This window comes from Alternaria infectoria, assembly GCF_024043175.1.
Source record: "Alternaria infectoria strain BMP 0036 chromosome Unknown scaffold_15, whole genome shotgun sequence".
NCBI classification, from domain to species: Eukaryota; Fungi; Ascomycota; class Dothideomycetes; order Pleosporales; family Pleosporaceae; genus Alternaria; species Alternaria infectoria.
This window is the reverse complement of record NW_026250704.1, coordinates 582,796-603,986: the sequence shown is the minus strand read 5'-3', so window position 1 is coordinate 603,986 and position 21,191 is coordinate 582,796. Positions and strand designations below refer to the sequence as shown.

General features: G+C 52.5%; 8 protein-coding genes across 8 annotated transcripts; all 8 read left to right on the top strand.

Moving 5' to 3' along the window:
- Positions 1 to 1,972: 1,972 nt before the first annotated feature.
- On the top strand, positions 1,973 to 2,571 carry J4E92_008241 (uncharacterized protein; the record flags this gene model as incomplete). The annotated part of the gene is made up of 2 exons (XM_051499594.1): positions 1,973 to 1,979; positions 2,102 to 2,571. The coding sequence occupies 2 exons, from the start codon at positions 1,973 to 1,975 to the stop codon at positions 2,569 to 2,571; spliced, it is 477 nt and encodes a 158-aa protein (XP_051350377.1).
- Positions 2,572 to 3,166: 595 nt separating this feature from the next.
- J4E92_008240 (uncharacterized protein) lies at positions 3,167 to 4,486 on the top strand (the record flags this gene model as incomplete). Its single annotated transcript, XM_051499593.1, has 2 exons — positions 3,167 to 3,172; positions 3,347 to 4,486. 2 exons carry the CDS (start codon positions 3,167 to 3,169, stop codon positions 4,484 to 4,486), a joined length of 1,146 nt encoding a protein of 381 aa, XP_051350376.1.
- A 2,000-nt stretch (positions 4,487 to 6,486) lies between these two features.
- J4E92_008239 (uncharacterized protein) lies at positions 6,487 to 8,133 on the top strand (the record flags this gene model as incomplete). The annotated part of the gene is made up of 1 exon (XM_051499592.1): positions 6,487 to 8,133. One exon carries the CDS (start codon positions 6,487 to 6,489, stop codon positions 8,131 to 8,133), a length of 1,647 nt encoding a protein of 548 aa, XP_051350375.1.
- A 1,480-nt stretch (positions 8,134 to 9,613) lies between these two features.
- Positions 9,614 to 10,997, top strand: J4E92_008238 (uncharacterized protein; the record flags this gene model as incomplete). Its single annotated transcript, XM_051499591.1, has 3 exons — positions 9,614 to 10,093; positions 10,150 to 10,610; positions 10,670 to 10,997. The coding sequence occupies 3 exons, from the start codon at positions 9,614 to 9,616 to the stop codon at positions 10,995 to 10,997; spliced, it is 1,269 nt and encodes a 422-aa protein (XP_051350374.1).
- A 1,650-nt stretch (positions 10,998 to 12,647) lies between these two features.
- On the top strand, positions 12,648 to 14,287 carry J4E92_008237 (uncharacterized protein; the record flags this gene model as incomplete). Its single annotated transcript, XM_051499590.1, has 4 exons — positions 12,648 to 13,090; positions 13,249 to 13,559; positions 13,606 to 14,066; positions 14,117 to 14,287. 4 exons carry the CDS (start codon positions 12,648 to 12,650, stop codon positions 14,285 to 14,287), a joined length of 1,386 nt encoding a protein of 461 aa, XP_051350373.1.
- Positions 14,288 to 14,922: 635 nt separating this feature from the next.
- Positions 14,923 to 17,116, top strand: J4E92_008236 (uncharacterized protein; the record flags this gene model as incomplete). The annotated part of the gene is made up of 3 exons (XM_051499589.1): positions 14,923 to 15,017; positions 15,236 to 15,732; positions 15,780 to 17,116. The coding sequence occupies 3 exons, from the start codon at positions 14,923 to 14,925 to the stop codon at positions 17,114 to 17,116; spliced, it is 1,929 nt and encodes a 642-aa protein (XP_051350372.1).
- A 709-nt stretch (positions 17,117 to 17,825) lies between these two features.
- On the top strand, positions 17,826 to 18,677 carry J4E92_008235 (uncharacterized protein; the record flags this gene model as incomplete). The annotated part of the gene is made up of 2 exons (XM_051499588.1): positions 17,826 to 17,832; positions 17,860 to 18,677. The coding sequence occupies 2 exons, from the start codon at positions 17,826 to 17,828 to the stop codon at positions 18,675 to 18,677; spliced, it is 825 nt and encodes a 274-aa protein (XP_051350371.1).
- Positions 18,678 to 18,910: 233 nt separating this feature from the next.
- On the top strand, positions 18,911 to 19,960 carry J4E92_008234 (uncharacterized protein; the record flags this gene model as incomplete). Its single annotated transcript, XM_051499587.1, has 1 exon — positions 18,911 to 19,960. The coding sequence occupies one exon, from the start codon at positions 18,911 to 18,913 to the stop codon at positions 19,958 to 19,960; it is 1,050 nt and encodes a 349-aa protein (XP_051350370.1).
- Positions 19,961 to 21,191: the final 1,231 nt, after the last annotated feature.

Genomic DNA, 21,191 nt, shown 5'->3' with positions numbered 1-21,191 from the left:
AACGTGTGGTATCTCATGTTAGCCAGAACTGTACCATCAAGGCGATAATTGCCGAATCCACCGTTTCAATTATGTATTCGGTTCACCCAACGAGTCGTCATGGAGAATACATGCTACGTTGTTGAACGTAAATGTCAATCATTTCCGGTACCTACTGATACCAGCATTACCCCGATGGAGACCTGGTGTTGCGGGATACAAAGAAACTCTGCCGAAAATCCCGTTGGGAATGAACGTAGGGATGTTAGTACCGTCACTCCATGGCATGAGAGCCAACGGCCGTATCATGAAGATATGCTGGCTGCGTAAGCTTGCGGATGTCATCTCTTAATTCCATTTACATAAGCTTTTAAACACCGAGGGTCTTTTTCAAACGCCGTCTTAATCCACAGGCCAAGATCTTGCCATGCATTGGGTTGAGCCTGCGGTCGCCTGTAGCAGCAAATCCTATAGGACGCCTAAACGCAGCTTACAAATGTCCTCTTGGCAGAGCCTTCGCGACAATGTGATGCTCGATGGCTGTTGTCGTCATCAGAGGGCAGTTATAGAGTAATCATGCCACGTAGGTTGTATATAAGAGGTAGCCGCGCATCAGATAGCAATACGATGTCGTACTTCGCCTCGAATAACTCGCTGGATTTCCAGTCTGATCTCTGAAAAGACCACTATGTCACATCTCCAGTACTTCGACTACCCCGGTTTCGGTGAGCGATCAAAACGGGATTTGAACTACAGCCAAGCGGTCCGCATCGACAATCGCATCGAGGTATCCGGCCAAGGTACGTCGTCCACAGTGTATAGACCATCCAATGTTGACCACATCCAGGCGGCTGGGATCGTATGACCGAGGAGTATCCAGAAGATCTTTCGAAAGAGATTGATCAAGCTTTCGACAACGTCGAACATGCTATTCGTCAGGCTGGTGGGGAGGGCTGGGACCAGGTTTACAAGACGCGTATCTACGTTACAGTACCGGTTGACGAGATTGCGGAGCCAATTGTTCGCAACTTGAAAGGGAGATGCAAGAATCATGGGCCTCTCATGACTGTAGTGCAGGTGGTGGCTTTGTATAAGACGATGAAGATTGAGATAGAAGCGGAGGCGCACTTGGGGTGATTTGCGCAGCAACCTTGGAAGATCGGAGTGCCTTTCGTTCCTGGTAGTAACTCAGTATAGTTGGAGAAATCTAATACGCCAAAAACGTGAAGCCCATAAGATGTGAGATGTGTGTGTGAACGGCGCGCAAAGAGAGAGTCAGTGTCTCGTACTCCCTGTGGTCCCAGTACGTCATTGTCATCGTGGCTGCCCGCTAAGTGGGGCCATGACTGCGCCACAGGTCACAACGATCACTCCAGGTAGCCTCTCTCTTCCAGTCTCGACGACGACTGAGACGCCACTAAGGTAGCATCGACAAATGAGAAGAGCTCCTTGTTCATCAATCGCGGCGTTGCAGATGCCAGAGAGCTTTCCGCGGCCATTCACCCGCCTGCTCGTGCGCCACGGAAGTCGTCATCGCCATCGCTGACAATCGTCGCGACTCCTTCTCAACGCGACAATGCCAAATCGATTCCGGAGCAAGCTGGAGAATGCCGGAAGAAAGACAGGCAATTGCCTACGGACAGCGGTATGGCAGACATCCAAATGCCTCATGTGGACAGTTTGCGCGCCTTGCATCTGTTGCTTGCTAGTGTTTCTGAGCCCAGGCCGACATGGAAGAAGACGAAATCTCTCGCACGAGATAGTTCTACCAACGATGCCCACACCTCGCAGACGCGCCCTTTCTATCTCGGGGGACTTGCAAGAAGACCAAAAGACGCTGGCCCAGCCTCGCTCAGCGCTTTTGAGCAAACTACCGTTGGAGATTCGGCGCATGATCTATGAGATGGCTCTGGGAGAAATGACAATACATGCGTCAGTTTTGGACGGAAAGCTATTGACGCGAAGGTGCACACTTCGAAACTGCCTTTGCTACATGCCTTGTTCGCCCGGCCAGAAGCTGCAATTGGCACTCCCTCTTCTAAGAACGTGTCGGCAGATGTAAGTTGAGTCAGATGCAGTCACAGTACATGACTGGCTTACAACCCTTTTAGCTATTCTGAAGCTATCGAATATCTCTACAAAAGCAATGAGTTCTTCATGTCCACGGACTTGGAAGACTTTCCAACAGCAGGCTATCTCTGCTACTTCTTCCAGCCCCAACGTATCGTGCAAGTCAGCAATCTCAATATCGAATGGGATCTTGATCGCAATCAATACTTCCAGGTCAACCTGATGCCTGCGCATCACCGAGTTGAGTGGTACAGGTTGTGGGATGGGCTGAGCAAGATGACTGGTCTCAAGAGATTACATATCAAGTTGTACTTCTGTCTCGACCTCTGGCAGGGATGCTATGGCGAATTCTGGGAACAGAACAGCAAGGAGATTTTGCAGCCTGTCAAGAAAATCACGGCTCCAAGAGACTTTGTCATCACTCTTCCGAATTGGCGATGCTCGACTGATATCGATACCGGCGAATCCAACTGCGTCTTCCAGGTACCAGAGAGGGACGACCAGGAAAGTAGCGCGTCCTAACGCGTCCAGGGACGATTCTCGGACGATCTTAATCACACGGACGGCAGCTTCTCGGGAATGGCTGTGGAGCATTATGGATGCTCATAAGACATATGGGGCTTCTCCAAACTCAAGCCGAGGGGATACAGCGACCTCGCGAAAGCCAATCGGATTGACGATGGGCCAAAGTCACCGCCTGGTCGGAATACAAGACTCTAAGAAGCAAAACGCAGCCAAGACACAACAAGACGGTGACGCACAGGAACCATGCACCTAAGCTCCCACGAGCGGCTTGAACAGGTCTTGCTCCGCCCGCTGTGCCGGCGCGCGTATCTTATCGCATCGTTGATCAACGTGACAGGCGGCGTGGACTTGGCAGCTTGGCGATCTAACTTGACCCGTATAGCTTTCCACAACCATCTCGTTCTCCGTCCGCCATCATGCACAGCCAAGAGCTTCGAGCTAGGGTAGCTCCACCACGTGCAGTAGCTGAGCAGCTCAGCTCGAACACCTCGAGCCGTGCGGCGTCCTGTACTTCGGCGTCTTTGATCTATCCGAGGTGTTGTACAGCTCTGGCCTTTTCCCGGCGCAGATAAGAAGCGTCATGGCCGCCAGGATGCTTGTCCTGCAGGAACCGTTCGCTCTTGCAGGTTCCCGGATACTTCGGGGTTGAGATCTGCTCACGATGCGCTCTTTCATTGCTACCTCCGTCCTCGTCGGACTCGCATCCGCTGCCGCTGTACCTGTTGTTGCTCCCCGTGGAGACGGCTATGGTCATGGCCATGGGCACAGCAAGTTCAACGTTCAAGTCGGCGTCCGGCCTTACTACCTCGTCGATAACATGGATGAGAGCCCATTGAAGGAGAAGCTGGAGAGCTGCTCGGAGCAAGAGTTCAAGACCTCGGACTTTGTCCTTGCGCATCGTGGAGCGCCGCTTCAATTCCCCGAGCACACTCTTCAGAGTTACAAGGCCGCGCATCGCATGGGTGCTGGCCTGATCGAATGCGATGTTGCGTTCACCAAAGACAAGCAGCTTGTCTGCCGCCACGCCCAATGCGACTTGCACACCACGACCAATATTCTCAACACTACACTCGCCGAGAAGTGCACGACCCCCTTCTCGCCCGCCGCCAATGGCACCGCTGCGTCGGTCAAGTGCTGCACCTCGGACATCACTTTGCAGGAGTTCGGTACCCTATGCGGCAAGATGGATGGCTTCAACCCCAACGGCACCACGGTAGAGGAATACATGGACGGCACACCCTACTTCCGCTCCGACTTGTACGCGCAAGACTGCCCAAAGCTCATGACGGTCGACGAATACATTCCCCTGGTCGACAGCTGGGGTCTGAAGTACGCGCCCGAGCTCAAGACCCCCGAGGTTGATATGCCTTTCGATGGATACACACAGGAGGCGTATGCTCAAGACTTAGTCGACAAGTTCCGCGAGTACGAGATCGACCCGAGCCGTGTTTGGCTGCAGTCCTTCTTGCCCGATGACGTCTTCTACTGGATCGACAACGAGCCTGAATTCGGAATCCAGGCCGTGTATCTCGACGAGCGCGTTGATACTCCCGAGGGCTACGCCAATGCTACTGCCAGCATCCCTGAGCTTGCTGCTCGTGGTGTTAAGATTATGGCGCCCGCTATGTTCGCTCTTACTAAGCTGGACGACGACAACAAGATTGTGCCTTCCGAGTATGCCATTGCTTGCCAGGAGCATAACTTGGACATTATCGCGTGGTCATTTGAGCGCGGTGGATGGCTGCAGATCGACGGCGGTGGATACTACTACCAGTACGTTGCCAACCGGACCAACAACGATGGCGACATGTACGATGTGCTCGATGTTCTGGCTAAGGATGTGCATATCTTGGGTATGTTCTCGGATTGGCCGGCCTCAGTGACCTACTATGCCAACTGCATGGGGTTGTAGGCGAAACAGCCTTATATAGATCCTAACAAGGATGAAATATATCATACATCGCTCAAATGACCTCGCTCGCAATAAACCAAAGTGATCTTGTCTTACTTGACATCCTCCGAAGCATCGCTTGCGTTGCCGAAGATCCTTAGCTTTACCGTACTCTCCCCCATATCCCAGTCCGTCCTACAACTCGGATACGGCAGCACCACAATAGCGTCGCGTGGCTTCGTCACCATCCTCACACTATCCAGCAGCATATCCTCTACCTCCATCCACTCGCTCTGCCAGAGCCATTGCGGGCTAGGATCCATCAAAATTACCCGAAGATGCCTCAATCCCTGCATATTCGCTATTATCGTCCACGCTTTCTCCCAATTCGCGGTATCGTCGCGGTACACGACGCGATTCGAAGGACCGCGACTCATATAAGGCAGCGCGCGGATAGCCCAGCGCAGATGTAGCGTGCGAATCGAATTGAGGCGCGGTTGTGGGATCGAAGCGGGGAGGTAGAGGAGATGCGTTATGTGGAGGAGGGAAAAGGTATGTGCGCGATAGAGATACGAGATCGCTTCTGAGTACCTAGATTGCAAAATACAGTCAGTCTCCACAATGCCATTCTGAGTGCGATGGTGAGGGGAGGAGAATACACACATGCGCCTACAAGCCCTTAGCACAGTCGGCCCACCAGGGTACAACCTCGCGCCCTTCTTCCCAAACACCAGCACGCGACACATGTACTCCCTCCCGCCGTCTCCCTCGCTGTCACACAGGAAATGGCCAAACCGCTTCTTCTTCGTGCTCAGTGTCAGATGCACAATCTCCGCGCCCATGACATGTTCGTACACCAATTCCCGCAGCTCAAGCGGCAGTCGCGTGAAGAAGTCGCTCTGGCCCTGCGCGTGCGTGCGCGCATCCATATCGACATCCGGCTCAGATGTCAGGCTGATGGTGGATGCGCGCGGGCGCACAGTGCCGTGCTCTGGCGGCGAGGCTTTAAGCGAAAACGGGTTCCGGCTTTTAGGCTTCGGGGACGATGGGGAGGTGGAGGAGGGTATGTCGGAGGGTGTCCAGCGGATGCCGGGGAGGCGGCTGAGGAGGGACTTTGGGGGCTTCATTGCGGGATTGATGGGGTGGAGATGGGGAGATGTCGGTGGTAACCTAGGGAAGGGTGCAATGGGAGAGATGGCATGGCACGACGACGAGCCCCTTGCGCGGGCGCGCCAGCTTCAGCCGCGGCGCAAAGTTGGGCAGAGTGGTGATGGCGATAGGCTGGGGAAGGGTAAGCGTGCGGGGTCTTGGCCGCCAAGCTTGTTTCGAGCAAGCTTCGTCTGGGGGAGTGGGGGACAGGTGATGTGGGGGTGTAGATGGGCTGCTACTTTAGCAAACTACCTTTTTAGCCATCTATATGTTCTTCGGTATGCGTCTGTTCTTGCCTTTATGTGCTCAGAGAGCGATACCGACACCCTGGCCTGCTTTCCGATGATCGCGTGAGAGGTACCGTACGTACGGAAACTCGCATTCTATCGCTCAATCAAGTATCGCGTACTCGCTGTCTTGATCGACCGTACCTAGGTATGTACTAGCAATGCCGTACATTCTGGCATAGAGCCATTGCTTTGGTCATACTAACAGGCAAACTTCCACAATGCCATGATGATGCAGGAAATCCGTCTATCTCCATGGCAGAATTGGCAAGACCCAATCAGGCAACTTGTCCGCGTTCTGTAATTTCAGCTGACCGGCAAGACCATGCCGAAAGATGGCAACAAAGGGTACAACTCTCGAGGAACAGCTTCGAATGCTCCCATCCAGCTCTAACCTCCACTAAATCTAAACCAACTGACATACCGGGCCATCCGGACGAATACTGTCTCCAAACGCCACGCTGTATTGGTACTGGTATACGGCACAGCCACCTGCAGTCATGAACCAAGCGCGCTTTCCCGGGGCGTAAAGTCACTTTGTCATAGACAGAGCCCCACGGTAGACTACAGCTGAATACCTCTATCATGGCTAAACAAGAAGACAAGACCATGAGGAAGCGTCTTCGCGCTTGTGAAGAGTGCCATCGTCTGAAGATCAAGTGCGACATCAGCACCAATCCTGACGCGGCAAGCTGCGAAAGATGCACCCGCAACAACCTGGAATGCGTCCCTGCAGCACCGCGCCTCCAGCGCAACCGCATCCAGGAGCTGGAGGCGCAAATTCAAGAACTCAGCAATCTGCTCCAGAAACAGAGCAACAACAGCCCAACGCCAAGTCGCTCCCCTGGCGGACTCTCCACCAACACGCTAGGCCGGTCGCCCGGTAGCCTAACAGACAACCACTACGAAGCCATCTTGTCATTTCTTGATGCGCGCATTCCGCCTATCCAGCAACAACATCTGCTCCACCTCTATGCACACCAAGCGGGATCGGCATGGCCCGTCATACGCCTTCCTGGGGATCTCGAATACCTCCGCACAAAAGCCCCCATCCTACTTCTCTCCGTCGTAGCATACACAACTACGCAAGAGGCTCAAGGCTTAGATCTAGAGACGCACGATGAGATAATTCGCGAATCGATGCACGTCCTCGGCGAAGAAGTTTTAGGCAGAGGACAAAGATCGCTGGAACTTGTGCAGGCGCTGCTCATAGCCACGTACTGGAACAAGCTTCCGCGAAGAGGTCTAATGGGCAGTTGTTACCAGATCCTGCAGCTAGCCGCAGATATGGCCATCGACGTGGGCATCGCGGGAAATTCGCTTCAGCCCACTCCCCCAGCTTACTTTTGTCGGCATCAGGACGCGGGATCGCTAGAGGCACGACGTACATGGCTAGCTTGTTACATGGCACTCTCAAGCTCGTCGATCAGTACGCGCAGGCCGAATCCATACCCATGGAACGCTTACCACGAGGAGTGTCTCTTGTACCTGGAAAGCCAAGGCGATGCTTCCGACATGCTACTCTGTCAGCTCGTTCGCATTACCCAACTGGACCAGGAGATATCCAATCAACTATATCTCTGCCAGATTGCTACATTTGTAGACGGCAACGATTACAACACCTATGCCGTTATCGAGACCATGAAGAACAAGCTCGAAGCATGGGTCGCTCATATCCCACCCAGTCTTGCAACGTCCCAGACGCTCAAGGTGTGGTGGCACGCAGCCATGGTTCACCTGTACGAGCTCGTGCTGCATACACCCACGAACAAAGCATCCTTCGCAGCGCCCTTCATCCCAGGTCGCATACCCGTCAAAGACTTCCCCAAACCAACCATCATCATCGCCCCGCTCAAAACGTCGCTCGAAGCCCTCGTCCAGAACTGCCATGCCGTCCTCGATACAGCCGCAGAAATGGATCCAGCTCTGCTTGTCAATTTTCCATCATTCTGCTTCGCACCGACGGTCATATACTCGCTTTTCGTGCTCGTCACTGTCATGGTGGCTTCGACCGACCCCGCCAACACATACGGGCAATGCCTACCAAACAATTGTTTCCGCATTGAAGAGTTCGGACTCAAAATGCGTAACTTGGTCATGTACATGAAGGTCCTAGATCCTACGCTGAGTTGCTTCACCACGCGTATGTTTGATGCGACGAGTTGGCTGGAGCAGTGGTATAACGATTACACTGCTATACTGCAGCGGTACGAGGCAAATCTGGTTAACTAAATCGCATTATACGGTGGTATCTTATAGAATTGCAGCGTCTTTTGAAGTTAGATGGCACGGCGAACTTTGGCCGTTGGTGTCGATCTATTCATCCGTCGTGTTACTGTTGATTGGTGCACACATCCATGGATGCTTGCTGCCGCATGTCGCATGCATAAGCGTGCTCAGCCACGTTTTGGCTGTCAGCCATCCTGCATCGGTGTGTTTTCGCCAGGTGCTTGATGAGATGACGTTTTGAATACACGGAAATGTTTCTCTAGGGTTGCGATTTGGTGTTCTGGCTGTCTGATGATGTAGTTGTCGCGCATAGATGTTCGAATACACGTTCAGCTGATGCGCAATCTCGCAGTAGGCAACCTGGCTAAAGGCCGCTGTCTCGTCCGCGTACGCTAATGACGGTATGGAGGATTCTCCGTTCCTGCATGAGAAAAACGCCCTGCGCTGATGCTCGTTGCTTCACCATGTGTCGCGGTAATCTGGTGCCGCTCTTGTTCAGCAGTTACCTTGTGTATACGTCCGTCGAGGTCGCTGTAATATCCAAGTACAGTAAACAGAGCGGATCGCAACGACTGCCACCAAACAATACTACCCTTTATAGTCTAGCGTCATCAGGCGAGCAGCGAGCTCTCGCTTACATCTCCACCCCCCTCACTCTCTCCTCCCATCGCAACCCTCGCCTTGCACAAGCACCCTCCGCCCTCCACCCACGACGCCACAAAGTTATTCTTGGGTACCTCCACAAGTACATTTACCCACGACTTCTGGCGAGTTCCTGCCGTCCACCCTAGCCCATCGTGTTAGCGACGGTTGTTGCAGCATGAGAAGTGGATACCGGCATGCACGCTCCCGCACTGCTCTCTGTTGATTCGTCACATCGTACACTGGGAAGGAAGGCATAGGGCTGTTAGATCAACCAGATGCTTGGCTTGAGAGGTCAAGAGTGCCTAGGTGTTCTAGTAAAGCTATCACGATCCCGGAGGTGGATGGTGATGCTATATTTGTCGCATGCTGCTTTGATCGTGCACTTTTGGACACAAGCTACCTAGTCATTATGAGTCGACAACCTCGAAAGTACCTAGAGCCAGGTTGTGTGGTTTCGGTAGAAGAGGGCGGTGCTATATTTGCCACAGGTTGCATTGATCGTGCACTGCCGGATACGAATTGCCATGTCTTGGCTGGCAAAAGTCGAAGATGTCATGGAAGTAAGCACGCAGGAAAGGGTAACCGGTGAGTGAGATGAGGGTGCACCCGTGGGTGGAGGAGAGGTTGGGTGTAGTCTGGATCAGGGGGAGGGAAGACGTATAAGAGAGCCTCGTCCTTAGGCTTGAGGACGATATCACAGCATTGCATCTTCAACTTCAGGGTCTTCGAGCAGTATCTTCTCCTGCACCTCACTTCCCGTTCAAGTTTCGAAGCCTACGAAGCAATATATTCTCTAGGACATCACTTCCCGTCGCATCTACACTCTCGAGCGCTCACCATGCGTCCATCTCAAGTCCTCTCTTATGCCATTCTGGCAGGCACCAGCATAGCCCAAGGCGACATTGGCGCTCTCCTGGCCTCACAACCCGACCTCAGCACTCTCCTTGAACTAGTCGGTCTTGTAGACGGGCTAGCAGATACGCTCTCCGCCGCTTCCAACATCACCATCTTCGCTCCTACGAACGATGCCTTCGCAGCCGTACCCCGCGATGTACCCGAGGGCCAGGCCATTGAGAACAAGAACGACACCATTGCCATCGGCGCCCTACTTGCCAACCACGTCTTCAAGGGCGTCTACCCGGCTAGTGTCATCACCGATATTCCAACGTTTGCGCAGACACTCCTCGATAGCTCGTATGTGAACGAAATCCAGCCTTTCTCCAACTTTACGGGTGGAGCCTACAATGAGCTCGTCAAGAATGGAGAAGATGTCTGTGTCATCTCTGGAGAACAAACTATTTCTACTGTCACTGAAGCTGTAAGTATCCATCATGACACACCCAATTCCTCAGCAAAGAGTAACCCAAACTCCAGGACATCATGCTCGGCGCCGGCATAACCCTCCACAAAATCGACACCGTCCTCTCCTTCGGCGCGCCCTTCCAACTCTTCACCTACCGCTCGGGCTACCTCGCCATGAACGGCGCCCTCGAAGCCGCTTCCCTCGCCATCGACTTCGGCCTCTCAGACCCCTCAGCCACGGGCCTCAACATCTCCGACTTCACCATCTTCGTGCCCACCAACTCGGCTTTCGAAGCCATTGGCTCGGTGCTCGAATCCGCGGACCAGGCGACGCTGCAGGAGGTGCTCAAGTACCACATTATTCCTAGCAATGTTATTTTCTCGACTGCGCTGGGTAATGTGTCGGTTAAGAGTCTGCAGGGTGAGGAGTTGGTGTTTACGGTAACGGAGGATGGGAGGGCGTGGGTTAATGGGGCGGAGATTGTGTTTGCTAATAGTATTCTTTTTAATGGTGTGGCGCATGTTGTTGATGGGTTAGTTCTTCTCCTTTTCCCCCCTTACCAAGTATCACACATACTAACTCGACTCACAGTGTTCTCAACCCTCTCGCTCCTTTCGACCGCGCCTCTCTAGAGCCATCTGCCCCAGCATCCGACCGCGTCGCTTTCGAAGGCGCGTCTTCCGTCTCTGAACTCCCCTTCTCTAGCGCTTCCCTCGCTTTTGGAGGTGATCTTATGACCTACACGACTACACCTGAGCTTCTCAAGACTGTTGCTGCTGTTGCGACAGCTACCTCGGGCGTCGACGCTACGACTACTGGCTCGCCTATGGAAACTTACACTGGAGCTGCGATGGCGATGCTTCCCGGTGCTGGTATGGCTGTTGCTGGTGCTATGGGCGTTGCTGCTGCGCTTGTCTAGAGTTGAGGGGGGATGAAGTGACGGGAAGGAGGATGCGACGGTTATGGGTTGAGACAAGAGTCTGCATACGAATGCGCACGCATAGATGGCATACCACTTAGATTTCTTTGAGGTGTTTTCTTTAGCAGGCATAGTTGTAGTAATCTCGAAATTCAATAATGAGTAAGTGCTAGAGCGTAGCTAGTGACCACTTTCTAATGCGATAATTGTTTCAAGTGTCCCTGTCTTGTTGCAAAACATCCTTGCTTCGTGATCGTCGAATCTTTGGTTGAGATGAGGAAGAATGGACGACTTCGCAGCGTCAGAACCATGACGTTGAGCCAGAGAACGTTGCACAGTACCGCGGGGTCCACTTCGAGGTAGGGCGTGGTAGGGCGTGCCCTAGAGAAATCGTTATCAGTGCGCTTCTGACCCCCAGCGACCAATCTGAACGGTAGTAACGAGCTAGTAAGGTCTCTCAGCAAGCAGGAATACGAGGCCGGAATTAACATCATCTGGTGTAGCAATGTCGTTTGCCGGCTGCAGAAGGTGCTGAACTCTTGGATCAAAATTTGGAATGCATCCAGGAAACATTTAACATCGTTTTCTAATCAGAATGGTATAGTTTCAACCTGTTTCATGTGTATAAAGGTATCGAAATGTTGATGCATCTGAAGATGGAGGAGAGGTACAATTCCGGCCAGACCAATCACAGCAGTTACATCGGACCCACCAGAGGCGCATGTTGGGCCGATTCTGCGGCTCTCCGCGGCCCTTTTTTTCGGTAGTTTTTCTGGTTGGCTCCCAACCGAGCCGCTGTTAGCACTCGTGATGGTCATCGAACACCATCACAGAGGCATGTCGTGTGTGTCATCAAATAAACCCTGGGCCGTGATTTGTTGCAGTCGTTGCGAATTGTTTTCATCGCGACTGTACGTGTGTTGGCCATTCTGGTGTGCGATGGTGTCGATCGGGCCGACTTAGATGGCGTTGTCATCGCCGTGGTCGGCATCGTGATGGTTGCGTTTGAGGGCTGGCATGTAGAAAATTGTTGTAGTTGCCTTAGATAGTTGAGAACTTATGTTCCATAATATGAAGGTATTTCGAGTGTCGCAATAGATGTGAATATGATATGACCTTAACTTCCAGTCGATACTATGTTGAAGACTTCGTGATAGAGACTGAATCACCAGCTGCGCACCTCCTTTGTTGCGAAAAGAAACTTGACAGCATGATGAATATTTCATTCCAATATTCCATAGACATCTCAAGCAATAGGCAAGTAGCCTCCGTTGCGGTAACTTCGCCCTCTTCCTCTGCTTGACACAAGTCTTGGCGGCGACGAGCCTACCCTCCCAACTCATCGAGGATATCAGGGGGAACCTCTGGATCGAGGCCGGGCATCGCAGGATGTCTTCGGGTCAAAGTCTGCTGATGGAGACAAGTGATCCAGCCATTACGTACGTCTTATCTTGACGAGGCCGGTGGTTTTCCGTGGCCGGTTTTGATTCCGGCCTCGTAGGATATAAGCTCGCTGTCGACGTTGCTGTCGAGACAAGTTTCAATTCATCCCTACTCCAACATTCGGCGCTCGGACCAGATCTCCAGCATCAAAGCCTGAATACTTTCAGCATCTTTGACTTCTTTCACTCTTCAATCCCTCTTTGCACCATGCCGTCTTCAACCTTTGACTTTCCTGTCATGAAGGACACCCGTCCTGATGACCGCACCCTCCCCGCCTTCATGGTCTCCACGACACGGGGCTTCCTTCCTCGTCAAGAACCCATTGTTGAACTACCGAAGGAGTTCGCTGCTCTTGAGTCTATCTTGCAACGCATGCCCATCAAGACACTGTCAGGGGAGCCAGGTCTACTTGCCAACTTCACCTTCGGCAACACCGTACTCAAGGAGCTTCCTGATCTCACCCCAGAGGTAGAGAAGTATCGCGATGACCTGGTTGTCATGAACGCCCTGTATCGTGACTACTCTTTCTTGGCTTCTGCATATCTTTTCGAGCCTTGCCATGAGAGGCATGTAAGAGGAGAGGAGTATGGTCTGGGTCGACAGTCGCTGCCGAGATGTATCGCACTACCCATCGTCAAGGTTGCTGAGATGTAAGTGGCAATACTTTCTCCTATCCCCATGTTGTGCTAGTCTTATGTCCTTGTCCCCTTAGCTTGGCATGGCAACTTCCGAGCAGAACATGGTCACGAAGTCACTTTCACAATACATAATAGGGTAGATGACGTGGCTGACATTACCGCGTGCGCAGTGCTGGTTTCAAGCCCTTCATGGAGTATGCTGGGTCGTATGCGCTCTTCAACTACCGCCTGGAAGATCCATCGCGGGGCCTCGAGTATGACAACCTTCGCCTGATCCGCGCTTTCGAGCATGGCTTAGATCCCACTTCGTCCGAGGCAGGCTTCGTTCTCGTCCACATAGCTATGGTCAAGGAGTCTGGTGCGCTTGTCACAGGTGCCTCTGAGATGCTTGAAAGCTGTTTGGCCAAGGACCGAGAGCGGTTCAACGACGGCCTTCGTACTCTGGTGGGTGGTCTCAGGAACGTCAACGCCGTGATGAACAGTAAGTGCATTGCTTGGGTGCGTCAATTCGCGACTGACGAGATTAGCCATGTGGAACCGTAGCAAGCCGCAAGGCTACACCAACTTCCGTACGTTTATCTTCGGCATCACATCGCAATCCATGTTTCCCAACGGTGTCATATACGAGGGCGTGAGCGAAGAGCCAATGTCTTTCCGCGGCGAGTCTGGTGCCAACGACAGCATGATTCCCATGTGCGACAACTTGCTTCAGGTCCAGATGCCGGAGACACCCCTTACAGACATTCTGAAGGACTTCCGCCAGTACCGCCCTGGCAACCACCGCGAGTTCCTAGAGGCTGTTCGTGATTGCGCTCAGCAGTCGGGCGTGCGCGAGTTCGCGAAAGGCGACTCCGTTTCAGCCGCGCTCTATCTCCAAGCTCTTGACCAGGTTCGCGACTTCCGCTGGCGGCATTGGTGCTTCACCCGCGAGTACATCCTCAAGCACACTTCGCACCCCACTGCAACAGGTGGCAGTCCGATCGTGACTGTAAGTGCTTCCTTGGCTCCACGGTCCTTGCTCTTACTGACGCGTAATAGTGGCTACCCAACCAGCTGACAGCAGTACTCATGCAAATGGCGGAGACCTTTGAGTACTGCAAGACGATCAATGGTGTCAGCGATATCATGGATACAGTCAACCACCAGCGCGAGTCGCTGAGGAAAGAGGTGGAGAAGTACTGCGGGGAACGAGGTGTTGCAGCATCATGAGAGGGCACGCTTCCCTCGTCGACGGCACTACGCGTTCTCTTGTAATTCATAGCCAAACCATGAAGCATTTACTTTATGCCTTCTTTATCATGTGCGCCTTTGTTGGAGTGCTGCCTAGTCGCGACATTTTCGTGTTCCGCCCTTTTTGGTGATGACTCGCGTAAACTCAGCGATACGAGGGCGTAAACACGTATCATATGACTGTAGCGACAACACTACGGATGACGCCGCGGTGATTGTGGACCACGGAGACTGTGAGTGGTGTAATGGTGGTGGTTCTGGGATGAGTCAAGACGCGCTACCGCGTGAGTCTCAGCGTCATGGCTCCGGCGGCCTTCTATCGATAAGTAGGCCCCCGGATCTCCCTAGCAGCTCCCCATCGCCATTGCCAGCGCCATTCCAGCACTTGCCACCCTTCGATGCTCACTGCAAGACAACTCATGGAATATTCACACTCCTTCAAGCTCCCGCGAATATCAAACGTCTTATTAATACGGCGGTGTATACGGAACACGTCCTGACAGCCCCAACCCCACATTCATACCTCCATCACACCACGTACATCGGTCGCTACGAATACCTTCAGTTTAGGTTTACCGGTGGATATTTCATAATCACGTGCTCGATCGCATAATATGGCCTCCCGACACGAGCCTAAGCAGAGCCCAGCTGAGCGGCGGAAGGGCGAGTCTGTAAGTAACGACCCAAGAGAAGCCCATCTCCCCAAGCTGTACCCCACATGTACCCCAGATATATTCGTTGCTTTGACACTGCAACGAGTATGGTACAGGACAAACCAATTCCGTTGGCTCACGGTTCGCGCCGAGTAGTACAACCAGGGAAATGGGGCTACTTGTAGCACGAAGGCGATCGCATTGTACTTTAGACGGATTACCCATTGAGGTTCCAGAAGACGTACTCAAGCTAATGTAAATACCAGGCGCTCAGCGAATTTGCCGACTACGTCCAGAAACAACAGGCGCTGCGCCGACCGCCCGGCCAGGCCCCCGCCGTCCTCGAAGACCACGATGAGCTGAGCATCCTCGACGAGCTCGGCCTCTCCGATGACAACAAGGCGCATATCCGCCTAAAGACGCTCCTTACCGACCCCGCCGAAGAGAACGTCGCAGCGCTCGCTGAGCATATCCAGGGGCGCCTGGCCGAGGGCCATGGGGAGGCTCTGTTCGACGTTGGCCTGGAAGACAGCGGTGACTCCATGGGCTTCACTGAGGACCAGTGGAAGTTTGCCTTGGAGAGGATACGAGTTGCCTGCGAGAAGATCAAGGCCGACTACAAGATGCTTATGACGCGGAACGTTGGCGGTGACGTCGAAGTCGGACCTCGCAATGCGAAGGAGCTTGGCTTAAGTGGCAAGATGATCTTGCGACAACAGCCTCAGAGTGTCGATGATGTGATAGAGACGCGGATAGCGGTTGTGGGAAATGGTAAGTATTTCCCGGCGCAATTGAGAATATACACTGACAATTGACAGTCGACGCTGGCAAAAGTACCATGCTCGGTGTCCTCGTCAAAGGCGGCCTCGACGATGGCCGCGGAAAAGCGCGTGTCAACCTCTTCCGTCACAAACACGAAATCGAGAGTGGTCGAACCAGCTCAGTCGGCATGGAGATAATGGGCTTTGACAGCAAGAGCGAAGTCGTTGTGTCGAACGTCGCAGGTCGAAAACTTACTTGGGAAGAGATTGGACGGCGATCCGCCAAGGTCATCAGCTTCACTGATCTCGCTGGTCACGAGAGATACCTGCGGACTACCGTCTTTGGGCTGCTATCAAGCGAGCCCAACTACTGTCTGTTGATGATCGCGGCAAACAACGGTTTAGTGGGTATGAGTAAAGAGCATCTCGGAATCGCTCTTGCGCTCAACGTCCCCGTCATGGTCGTTATCACCAAAATCGACATTTGTCCACCACAGATTCTTGGACAAACTATAACTCAGCTGTCCAAGATTCTCAAATCCCCAGGGGCGCGAAAGATACCGGTATTCATCAACAATAGGGAGGAGTGCATCACCACCGCCACCCAATTTGTGTCGAGTCGTATATGTCCTATCTTCCAAGTTTCCAATGTCACTGGTCACAACCTGGACCTGGTGCGCATGTTCCTCAACGCACTACCGCATCACGGCAATTACGACGCCTCTGCTCCTTTGGAATTCCACGTCAACGACACATTCTCGGTACCTTTCGTTGGTACTGTGGTTTCAGGTGTTGTCAAGTCTGGTGAAATACATTCTGGCGACACAGTCTTAATCGGTCCTGATAGTCTTGGCCAGTTCCAAACGACAAAGGTACGTTCCGTCGAGCGCAAACGGATACAAGTTCCAGGATGCTCCGCTGGCCAGTCTGCTAGTCTCGCACTGCGCAACGTTCGGCGGAAAGACGTGCGAAAAGGCATGGTCGTTTTGCACAAGGCTGAAAAGCCAGACCCGACAACTGGCATATTACCAGCCCCGAAAGTGTACCGCGAGTTCGTTGCTGAAGTCTTGATCTTGTCGCACGCGACGACTATCAAGACCAAGTACCAGGCTATGCTACACGTTGGACCAGTGTCCCAAACCTGCGCCATTATCGACATCGATCGCCAATACATCCGCACTGGTGACCGAGCACAGGTAGCCTTCCGCTTCGTGCAGCGACCGGAGTACTTGACTGTCGGCGATAGGATACTTTTCCGTGAGGGCAGGACGAAAGGACTGGGTATCGTCAAGAGAGTCGGTTATGACTCCAAGCATCCGCTAAACCCGGAGTTGCATAAAGATGACAAGAAGAAGGATGGCCAACCGGACGGGAAGAAGGTGGAGGCCTCATGACGGGTTAGAACGTAGAAGTTAGAAGAGATCTAATGACCTGCTTGAGCAATTGCATTAGAAGATTGAATAATGTCACGTAATCAACGCTCTAGAGACTAGCTGTCACGAATGATATAATGATTCAAATTTGCATGAGAAAATCCTAGCTGGGACGCAACTTTGCTGCGTCAATTGTACTGGCGGTGCCAGTATTTCACATGATAGCGGCTGTTCGCGCTCAAGCATGGTATTTGATACGCTGGGCTCGAGGTGCCGCAACGTGTGGAAGATCGCGGTGCTGACAGCTGCGTATCGATAACAGCGTCGCAACGCTGGAACTACTGTGGCCTCATTCCAAGCTTCTGAGCGACACAGCGGCGACTGTATTGGTTCACAAACCTCTTCATAAATTTTTTTATCTCACGTGCGGACTTTGAAGTAATAGCTCCATGTTCAGATCTATCAGCCGCGATCAGGAGGATCGCTGCACAACGCGGGCGGATCCAGCATGGCAACTACAGACCCCGCACAGTCGACGCTGTACCCCAAGATCACGACACACATCCCTGAGATGATCGAGCAGCTGCGGCGCTTGAACCGCGACCCTGCCCATCCAGAAGCAAACATCACTGTGGCCCCTGTGCCTTTCATCGGCCTAGTCAAACTTCATGGTACGCACGCAGACATACTCGTATACCCTGACGATCGCATCGTCTTTCAATCGCGCAACATGACTGGTCTGTCCGTCGCAAAAGATAATCAAGGGTTTGCGGCAACTATGTCAGAGAAGAACAAGGCCATGCTTGGACTGCGAGATGTGTATCTGGCACGATGGAAAGAATTGAATCCTGGCGCACGACTTGGAGAAGACTCACCCGTTGTGATAGCTGGCGAATGGATAGGCGAGAAGATCCAGAAAGACGTCGCCATCGCGCAATTATCACGTCGCTTCGTCATCGTCTCGGTTAACATCAATGGTACATGGCAGAAAGACGAAGCATACTCTGATATCTCCTTGCCGGCTCATGGCATCTACAACGCCTCTAGAGCCGGCGTCTTCCATACAACACTCTACCCAGACAACTACGAACGCACAGTATCAGAAGTTGAACGCATGACCGAAGAAGTTGCCGCTCACTGTCCTTTCGCAGCGACTTTCGGGATATCCGGTCTGGGCGAGGGTATCGTTTGGAAACCCGTACCCACCCAGTACAACGCCGACACTTCTCTCTGGTTCAAAAGTAAAGGGGGAAAGTTCAAGCCTACATTCTTCCGCCTTCCAAAACAGCATGAAGGCGCCGATATCATCAAAGAGCGAAGAAAAGCAGCCGCAACGGTAGCAGCTGCGTGGTGTTCACAGCAGCGGCTTGAGCAAGGCTGGGATGTGCTGCGCGAGAAGGGTGTTGAACGGGATGTGAGAGCACTGGGTGACTTTCTAAAGTGGATACAATTTGATATCTTGGAAGAAGAGAAGAGACATATCAAAGAGCATGGTGTGGACGAAGCGGCGTTGAAGATTGAGATTGCTAAGATTGCTAAGCCGTGGTATAGGGCGAAGCTTAGGGAGTGCGACGCCAGGTGACGCCAGACAAATTAGATGAAGACCATAAGGAAGAGGCTTCCTAGACGTTGATTGCGAATGATGCGCACGCACGACGATGGTTTGTGCTCTTGTGACGAAAGTCACAAACTTCTGGCACGCTTTATTAAGGCATCATCGCTCCCTTGGATCGCAACAATACAAGACTCTCATTGCTCCTTCGGTTATCATCACGTCCAAAAAATTCGACCCTACTCACAGCGGTCCACCCTAGAATGTCTGAAGCACTCAACGACGCTTCGGGCGACAGGCCCCCACAGATGCCCGAAAAATACACCTGGCTTCGCGACGCTGCTTCGTCTACGTACTGTTTTGTCAGTCTGTGTGTTCCCACCTCCGACATCGATGATGCGCGTTCCAAACTGGCTGCGAACGCCCAAGAGGACTCAGTCGTCGATGCACTCCTTAGGCGCGTCGTTGCAGTAAAGATTCCCGGAGAAGGCTCTACCCAGCCTACGATGCATTCCGAATTACGCATTCTCCAAGAGATACACCGCCAATCGTATTCTCGCAGCGGCGGTGAACACTGCATTGAAGTAGTTGACCACTACGACATGGAAGCTATGGCCCAAGGGGAACCAGGTTGGCTGGTCATGGCAAGCTCACCAGTATCTAGTGATCTTGAAGGACTCTTCGTATTCGACACTAGGGACAAGCTTCCAAAATGCCTACTCTGGCTCATCATTACGCAGCTCTATGAGACAATCTACTTCCTACACCGCGAATGTAAGCCGACTATTACACATGGCAGTGTTTTAGCGGAGGACATTCTTATCAGCTTTCCCTACGAAGAAGAGAAGAATGGCGAGGCTACCATTGCTAAACGCCCTAAAATCAGTCTCGTAGGATTTGCGAAGAGCTGCATCCATGATCCTACGGACTCTCCAGATGGGCTTGAACGCAAGGCACGGGCAGAGGAAGAAGATGTCGAATCTCTGGCCCAATTGATTCGAAAGCTCATCTATAGGTGCTACGAGCATGAAGATGTATACGATGGCAAGCCAGGAGGGAAGATGACAAGGCTCGTGCGAAAGTATCTCAAAGATGATGCGCCAGAAGAGGTGAGGAAGTTTATGCGGGTGGAGGCGCAACACTTGGAGAGTGTATGGGCTGCTATCGGGGTATTCGCTAAGGAGAAATTGGGGAAAGTCAGGAATGAAGAGTGGGAAGAGGTGCGGGACTCGCTTGATGAGGTTGCTGAAGCGCAAGTAAAGTTGAGCGACCTTGTCAAAGGCATTCTGAGTGATCAGTCAGCGAAGGCATAGGCGTCTAGCCTATCATCACGGTTAGAGAGAGATATTGTGAATCTTAACGACTGTCTTATTCTCATTCGTTGCTGGTTTCGCTTCCTACGACGATGTACTCATTGTGTGCTTACGCTCCCACATGTCCCCTCAAAATCACTCAAAACGTGTAAACATACTTCATTGTACGCGCTCTCTCCACGTTCTAATAAGCTCAATGGCTTGACTTTTGTTTCTCAAACGTCCAAACCCACTCCAGACAACGCCCGTTCCCTTGTGTGTATTCCCTCATATATCCACTCCGCTTGCCCCCGGGAATTACCAGCTCAGCCGCACGAGAGAACTCCTTCTTCCAAGCATCCAAGTAATGATCTTCCAGACGCCTAGCTTTATTTGCGCTGTCGGTCTCCCCCCGCAAACTCCAATACCACACAAGCATTTTAGTATCATCAACGACGCCAACGAGGTGAACCTGGAGACGACGAAGCTCGGCATGGCTAGATAAGATTTCGAGGCCAGAGAGGTTAAAGGTAAAGTCTGCCGCGCTGTTGGCAGCTAGTCGTTCATTGGTTGGACGGACGAGTTTGATACAAACAGTGTCTAGTGGAGTTGACGCGTTAGCTGTCGCGGCGCTTCTATTGATCTCAGCCCGTGCTACTTCGCTCAGCCGGTAGACTCGCTTCACGTCATCGAAGATCATCGGCCAGTCGCACTGGATAAAGATCTCGTGCGTATGGCACTCTGATGGAGTGATGGCGTTCAAGACATAGCTTTGAAGATGTGTATCTGATAATCGGTTATCCAGGTGCCACGTTGACTTCTGGTGTAGCTGTCGGATGCCTTCGCGCATCATTTGCTTGTTGGTAAGAAGCCATGGGATCTTGTCAACAGCAGATGGTGCTTCGACCGAGTCGTGCCTTCGGTCATAGGTTACCTTGTAGTCTTTGGTATCATGCCGCTGGACAAAGGTCTTTGTACCGCTCCAGAGGTAGTCGTAGATGATGTCGCGGACTTCGGTTGGTAAGGTCGTGAAAAAGGGGGAATTCGACATTAGAGCGGTCGATTATCTTGATTCTCAATACGCTGACGAAGAGCGCAGTTAAGTTTCGCTTCGATGTATGATGGAGTCGAGAAGTTGAAGCGGAGATTGAGCGAACTATGATCGTGAGATCCAAAGCGGCTAGGCATTGTATATATCGGTAAAGGGAGCACTATGAATGCACTGTCCAACGGTGTGGACCAGCAACACGGC